The sequence below is a fragment of the Eufriesea mexicana genome, unplaced genomic scaffold, assembly GCF_001483705.2.
Source record: "Eufriesea mexicana isolate 0111107269 unplaced genomic scaffold, ASM148370v2 scaffold5561, whole genome shotgun sequence".
NCBI lineage: Eukaryota > Metazoa > Arthropoda > Insecta > Hymenoptera > Apidae > Eufriesea > Eufriesea mexicana.
The window spans coordinates 923,923-932,129 of record NW_016913558.1 but is presented as its reverse complement, the minus strand read 5'-3'; the positions used below and the strand labels follow the sequence as shown (position 1 = coordinate 932,129).

The window sequence follows — 8,207 nt, the reverse complement described above, 5'->3', positions numbered from 1 at the left end:
GATCTAATGTATTTAAAGAATTTTTGGTTTGCTCACTTTTCTTTGTTTTTCAAACTCTTACGTACCAAGGCCCAAAACGCCTTAGGTTTTAAATTATTCTGAACTGCTGTAAACTTCCAACCCATATGATCACCACAATGTTTACATGTTGCCACAATCCAAGCATATCTAATCGTATAGAATAATTTATTATAGAAAATGAAAGAATAAAATATATGAATGGAATAATAATTCTTACCCTGGGAACCATGTATAATTTATTGACGGTGGATCTTCACTTAGCGTAAGCCCTTGCGCGTGATATAAAGTAACAGTTTCATGTATAATTCCAGAAGGATTACAATAGGTACCCTGTGGGCCTTCCTTACTCATTGGAAATATATGTGATTGTCTTCCAATGTAGGAATCACAATTACAACAAACAAATATTTTGTCCTACACAAAAAAATAGATTAATTAATTCTAAAATTTAAAAATGATTATATTTATAAAGTTTTAATAAGAATCATTAATTTTACATACCTCTACAAGATATTTAACTTCTCTTTGTAACCTTGAAATTGCACAATCATAATTTAGTAAGACGATTCGTTCATCATCATCTATGAACAAGTTTTGGGCAACCCAAAATGACAAATATACAGGATGTTCTGGTATGTTACTTCCCTCTAAAATTAAGTAAATAAGTTTTAATAGTTTAATAATTTAAATATCACAATTATGAGATACTGTACAAAAATCGTTTACAGTACATACTGCTTTCGATAAATTGCAAACGTTGTCGTATTTTTAATGAAAGTCGTAAAGGATCATATTGCCTGTACACCCAAGCAGGCCAAGTAGTTACTGCAGCATCTAAATTTTCTACTTTTTCTTGCTTCTTAAAATCATCATCGTTTTTCGGATGTATTCGTAAGTGATCTAACGAAGCTAAACGTTCATCCAAAAATGGTGGTCCAAGTGTTACTTCTGGTAAAACTTTTACGTGGGCTGATATTCTACCATAGCCCTATATGTATAAAAATTAATACGTTAATAATTCATTTTAAAAATTTACTTAAGAAATATTGCTTTAATAAAAGAAATTGTATGTTAGATTTGTAAGTTTATTAACTTATATATTATTATTAGCTATTGTATTATATATTTCAAAATATATTATATATTAAAACCTACGTGAATTATAACTTTCAGGATCTTAAATCTTTGTCTACCTTTAGCTTTCAAACGGAAACCTTGTCCAAGATCATACATGCACTCATAAATTTCTGCAGTTGTGCCTATCGGTACCATTCTATCATGTCCCAAATATACAACACCAAATGTTTTATCACTTTCAATACAAGTTTTTATCATGTCAATGGTTTGTGTATCAAATACTGTCATTGGTAATGTTTGCCCAGGAAATAACATTACAGACTGTTTCACTAGCAATGGTAAATTCAAATAAAGCCAATCACCCAATATTGTCCTTCCTCTAAGTTCTTCCAAGTTATGTCCTAAATACTAATAAAATATTTACATATGATTAAGAATTGATTCGATACTACTAAATGAATACAAATTATATATTTAAAACATTTTTGTTTATAAAAAAACAATTGTACAAAATATTTGTTGTCATAATACAATTCCAAAACATAATTAAAATATAATGCTTTCTTTATGTTACATATAAGGTTAAAAATAAGTGTTTTTCATAAATGTATAAGCATTTATTGAAAACTTACAGAATGTGTTGCTGGTAATGTCAAATCAAAAGTGCTTTCAGTAGATACAGATGATTCATCTGTATTTTCTTCCGAAAAATCTTCCTCTGCATTATATTGTCTATTTTCTGGACATTCTACAAAACAAGTGTTTTTATCTTTTCCTAAAATTCTTTATTAAAAAAAGTGTGTGTGTGTGTGTGTGTGCGCGCGCGCGCGTGCGTGTGTGTGTGTGTGTGTGTGTATATGTATATATATATATATATACTATATATAGAGAAACCTAAAGTAATTTACGAGGATAATACGATAATATAATAGTATAGTGGTAATAAATTTATTACCTAAAAATAACATATTTGTAAAATTATCAATATTTTTGGGGTACAATTCATATTTTATAAGTAACTGAAATGGAAAATTTGTACAATCTTGGAACAATATGTGAAAAATTACATACATAACCTATAATTTTTAAAATGAATTTCATACGTTTAAATATAAGCCATATAAAAAGATATACCCAATTCGCTATGTGTTTCATCATCATCTACGTTGGCGTCCATTGTCATTTACGTATTCCTTCGAACTTTGAAGATCTTAAATATTGTAAATAATCAGTACTCTTCCTTCCACAAACGTCAAACACGATAAGCCCTCTATCTACAATTCACGTATTTACGTAAAATGCACTTTACTGTTTTCATGAATCGAACTTTATTTAAAATGTAAGTTCATAAGTTATTTACTTGTCATTTAAGTTAAAAATGATACTTTAAATCCATTTTGGCTTTTAATTAGCTTATTAATAAAATAATCACTCTTTAAGAAAATCAAAAACATTTTGTTGATGAAGCATACTATTAAGCTTACTTTACATGTAAAATTGAAAACGTAAAGCATACATTATACATTATGAGCAACATTCCTATACAATTTTAGAATTTGCATATTCTCGTATCAACTTTTGTTCACATTTTACTTCTAGTTTTGTTCAGCATTAAATATTTCAGCGAGCAATCATGTGAATCGTTGTTACAAAATGACATACACCATCAAATAATTATGAATAATAAATTAACTAGCATCAAATTATATACAATTATTGTATATGAATGTTGCCTATAATTCCAACTTTGCTGTACAGCTATAAATGTTCATGAATTAATTACAGAAACTTGGAAATTTATTAATTTTCTACTATCGAATTTATTTATTAGGATGTATTAGGAGCACATGACTAGAATAGATATCTAGTTCAAATGAAAGTTTTACTGCCTGCGATCAGCACCATCTATGATTTTGGACCCAAAGCTCAGAATAGTAACAGGAATACAAAATAGTAGAGGAGGTCACCGAAGACTTGGTAACATGATTGACAAAGACAGCATGTGGTTAGAAAAGGAAAGAGTAGACTCGACCGTGAAAAATCACAAATATCCAAGTTTTCATACTTAATTCGTGAATTTTTGTAATTGCGTCAAAAAGCTGAAACTTTGGACAACATCTTATGTACTTTTCGTACATAATTTGATGCCAATTAGTTATTAATTATTATTTGAAGGTGTACGTGATTTGATATTAACAATCAGTATAGTTAACCGACAAAATAATTAATTATGGACAAAAGAAGAAGTAAAATGTGATAAAAAATAATATGAGAAGATGCGCAAGAACATTATTTTCCCAATGCGTGCATGAAGTTCATAAATTGATTACGCAGAAGATAGTAATTAATGCAAAACTAGTGGTATGTGCAGCAAAAATTCAAACACTGTGCAATAATTACTAGTAATTATTTAATTAGCAACATATTTATATCCAAAATTATATTAGAAAGTTCTTGAAGGATCTGCCTTTACAATGCAATCATAAAAGTTCATAAATTAATCACAGAGTTTGAGTAATTCGTAAATAATCCTCTGTCGAATCGATTTATCAAGATGTATTAGGAGCACATAACCAGAGATAGTAACCAATTCCAGTGATATCAGTGCCATCTATGATTTTGAACTCGAAGCTCTAGTTCGATAACAGGACCACAGGTGTCGCCAGGAGCACAGTCTGTGATTCTATTACTGAACGAAATTAATTTCTTGTTTATTAGTTGATTATTATGAATTATTTTACGAAGTGTTCGAAATATTGTCGAAGATATTAATGATTTGTCATTAAAAATTATCTTCTATGCAGCTAATTTATAAACTACATGGGCGCATTATAAAAGTAATATCAAATAATTATTAATAATTATAAAAATCATAAATTGAGCACAGAAATTGAGTTATTTGTTAATTCTTCTCTGTGTGAACAGGAGAATGCATAGGAAAAGGAGGAAAAAATTGCAGGAAATCGTGGGAAACATTGTTGTGTCCATAAAGATGTGTCTGCATCACACAAAAGAATGTAAGTCTTTGTATTAATATATCCTTCAGTTGTAAATAAATAGTGTAAAATATAAGCCATTGTTTTTCCATCTTTCATTAGTGATAGCAGAGCCTGGTTGTAAACAGACAATATTCCTTTGAAATAAACAGGTACATACAATATAGGAAAAATATCAGACTCATGGAATATTACCAGTATAGAGTCATTAGATACCAATAATTATTTTTCATGGAAAGAAAAGATTGAAGCAGTAATAAAAATATGTAATGTATGATATATCTATTGGTTTCTAGGTCAGCTAGCAATATGACATACAGGACAGAAATATTTGATGATGAAATAAAGATTGAGAAAAGGAAGATGATTTAAGCAGATAAAAAGGAAATAAAATTAATTTAGATGATGCTTTCTTATAACAAGATATATAGAATACAGTGAGATTGAAAAGTATGTTGTGTTCCTGATCTGAATAAATATTAGTATCAGTGATCACAGTCACTGACCAACGCTAATATTTTAAGTTTCAGAATGATGAAGCTGAGGTATATAAAGAAAGAGGAGGAGTTCAAAGGAGTGCAGTGAGAAGGGGAACTACATTTTACCTGAAATCAAGAAACAGAAAAGAGGCCGTATATGTATCAACAAAGATAGATGTGTAGCATCAATGACTGGGTCATGAAAATATGAGGATGATTGAAGTGATGCAGAATAAACAATCGATGATAAGGTATGAAAAGTAAAGATAAAGTGAATATAAAGTGTGAATGTTTCATTAAGGCAAAAATCTGTAAAAAATGCATAGGAAATTGGGAAACAATTGGAAATTGAAAATTAGAAAAACATCAGGAATAATGGGGCTGTGACATATGGACTTGACAGTTAGTATTGTCTTGTTCTTATAGGAAAAGGGTCAGACAGCTGAGGAAATGAAAAGATTAGTAACATTAAAAGAAAAGCTGTTTGTAAAGACGTTAGAAAGTACTTATATGCTCAGACAATGGAGGTGAGTTTGTGGGACAAGACCTCCAGGTTTGGTCACATCAAAAGAAAATAAAGCATGATTTGATTCTAGCCAGGATACCCACAGTGCAATGAGGTTGCCAAGAGGAAGAACAGATCCATAACCATGGGAACAGCAGGAGATGCAAGATAAACAATATCAAGAATTATTAGGATAACTCATGTATTTGAATAGAATCATTTGCAGTAGTCTGTATATGTGTATAAATATTGCTACATATATATATATATATATATGGTCATTATAATGATAATTATTACGTGATATATATTATGAAACATCTTCTGGCAACGGTTCGCGATACAGACATTTACTCAGATTCTAACATTTATATGTCATTGCTTATTATGTCGTTAACAATTAATGTATATATGTGAAACTTTCAAAGTGAATAAAAAATACCTAAGCATATAACCATCGTAGTTTCATTCATTTTATCAAGAATAAAATCACTCGCTTTCATCTGTAACTTCATGTTCGTCTATAATTAATTCATCAACTTATATAATTGCATCGTAAAGGTACAGCTTTAGCGAGCTTTCTAATATAATTCTGGATATGAATTTCTTGTTATTTAATTTATTATTGGTGATTATTGTATAGAGTGTTTGAACTATCGCCGAAGATACTAATGGTTTGTCTTTCCATTAGTATAATGGAATAATTAATAATTCAAGTTCATTAATTAATTATACAAATTTGGAATTTTTTGTAACAGAAATATATTTATATTTGCTTCATTGATATTAATAAATATAAGAGACATCATTTGATATTCTACATGGATACTTCAGCACATGGCTATTTCAAAAATGAAGTATGTTCCCGCGATAAAAACGCATAACTTGTCCAATCGCTATCAATTTCTAGTCGATGCCGAATCTAACAAACCGGTAAGACATGCCGGAATATTTTCGCGCGTTAAAGTAAAGCTTTTTATGTCTCGATGAAACGTTTCGTGAAGTCGTGTTAACACTGATAGACGTTTTAATTGTTGCAACCAATTAAATATTTATTCAGGGACAATGATACTCAGTGTCAGTTGCTATTTCGGAACAATGGAATTGGCGGTTAGTTTTGCAACATTGACGGAATATTTACCAATGGGCAACAGAACAAGTTCAAGGAATTGTGACAAATTTGTTAAGATCAGGATATCTAAGTGTGAACATGTGTTCGGTGGAAATATATCACATGTGGACCGAAGTGAAGTTACATAGTGCAAAACGTGTAATGAAGCATGTGTAAAATAAAGTGGTGTGAGTGTAAATCGTAAAATCGTAGAAGTGCGGAATAAAGTGGTATGCGTGAGACTCGTATATTAAGGACAGCATAGGCACATATCATCCAGAGTAGATTATAGGTTTCGATTCTCCAATGGGAAATTTGGTAAACATTGTTCGCAATAGGCAGTATTTTAGTGGCCTTCGCAACATTTCTTCGCATTTCACGATCCAATTGTGAAATATAGTGGCGGAAAAGTAGTCATCAAAATATACTGAGAGGTTACACGTTATCGTTTATATCGGTTTATTAACTCTGAATAGGCCGTTCCCTATTTAGCTTATCAATGCTTTTTCCATTTCGACATTCTTTTTTGAAATATGGTGCAGAAAATGAAAGAGACAGTGTGTTCCGCATTTCCATATTATTATTACTATTTTTATTATTATTATTATTTAATTAATTATGGTTTATCATTTCTAGATGTCAACAGACGCTTAGAAAATTTCGGCCTATCCTATAAGCTTAGGACGTTGCCTACTGAGTGTAGCAACTTCTACCCATTTCGAAAATTCTTTTCGAAAAATAGTGCCGGAAGTGCAATCGTGTGTGAGAGGCTACTGCGTAGTTTCCCGTCGGCTATTATCTTGTCGAATTAGGGAATGCGGATAAGAAGTTTTCTATTTATCTCTGTAGAGCAAAGCCTCCACTAATAGAATCAGTTGTTTTTTTCCGAATTTGATAACGCATTTTTGAAAAATAGTGCCGGAAGTGCGACCGTGTGTGACAGGCTACTGCGCAGTTTCCCGTCGGCTCTTATCTTGACGAAATAGGGACTGCAGATAAAAATGTTTCTATTTATCTCTGTAGAGCAGAGCCTCCTCTAATAGAATCAGTGGCTTTTTTCGGAATTTGGTAACGCATTTTCGATATATAGTGCCGGAAGTGCGATCGTGTGTGACAGGCGACTGCGTTGTTTCCCGTCGGCTCTTATCTTGACGAAATAGGGACTGCAGATAAAAATTTTTCCATTTATCTCTGTAGAGCAAAGCCTCCTCTAATAGAATCAGTTGTTTTTTCCCGAATTTAATAACGCATTTTCGAATAATAGTACCGGAAGTGCGATCGTGTGCGACAGGCAACTCCGTAGTTTCCCGTTGACTCGTATCCTCACGTAATTGGGGCAGCTGATAAGAATTTTCCTACTTATCTCTCTAGAGCAAAGCCTCCTCTAACAGATTCAGATGTTGTTTTCCGAATTTGATAACGCATTTTCGAAAAATAGTGCCGGAAGTGCGATCGTGTGTGACAGGCTACTGCGTAGTTTCCGGTCGACTCTTATCTTGACGAAATAGGGACTGCAGATAAAAATTTTTCCATTCATCTCTGTAGAGCAAAGCCTCCTCTAATAGAATCAGTGGTTTTTTTCTGAATTTGAGATCGCATTTTGGAAAAATAGTGCCGGATATGCGATCGTGTGTGACAGGCTACTGCGTAATTTCTCGTCGGCTGTTATCTTGTCGAAATAAGGACTGCTGATAAGAAGTTTTTTATTTATCTCTGTAGAACAAAGCCTCCTCTAATAGAATCAGTTGCTTTTTTCGGCATTTGGTAACGCATTTTCGACATATAGTGCCGGAAGTTCGATCGTGTGTGACAGGCTGCTGCGAAGTTTCCGGTCGGCTCTTATCTTGACGAAATAGGGACTGCAGATAAAAACTTTTCCATTTATCTCTGTAGAGCAAAGCCTCCTCTAACAGATTCAGATGTTGTTTTCCGAATTTGATAACGCATTTTCGAAAAATAGTGCCGGAAGTGCGATCGTGTGTGACAGGCTTCTGCGTAGTTTCCGGTCGACTCTTATC

General features: G+C 32.0%; 1 protein-coding gene across 1 annotated transcript in view; it reads right to left on the bottom strand.

The window, feature by feature from the left end:
- Positions 1-2,363, bottom strand: part of ohgt (E3 ubiquitin ligase component cereblon) — a 2,688-nt gene extending 325 nt beyond the window's left edge. Inside the window, exons 1-7 of the mRNA XM_017906554.1 lie at positions 2,233-2,363; positions 1,731-1,846; positions 1,177-1,506; positions 757-1,009; positions 523-668; positions 239-435; positions 1-168 (exon numbers count right to left, since the gene is read on the bottom strand). Coding sequence (XP_017762043.1) covers positions 33-168; positions 239-435; positions 523-668; positions 757-1,009; positions 1,177-1,506; positions 1,731-1,846; positions 2,233-2,281 — 1,227 coding nt within the window. The 5' untranslated portion in view covers positions 2,282-2,363 and the 3' untranslated portion in view covers positions 1-32. The remainder of the gene's footprint in view (positions 169-238; positions 436-522; positions 669-756; positions 1,010-1,176; positions 1,507-1,730; positions 1,847-2,232) is intronic.
- Between the last annotated feature and the right edge of the window lie 5,844 nt (positions 2,364-8,207).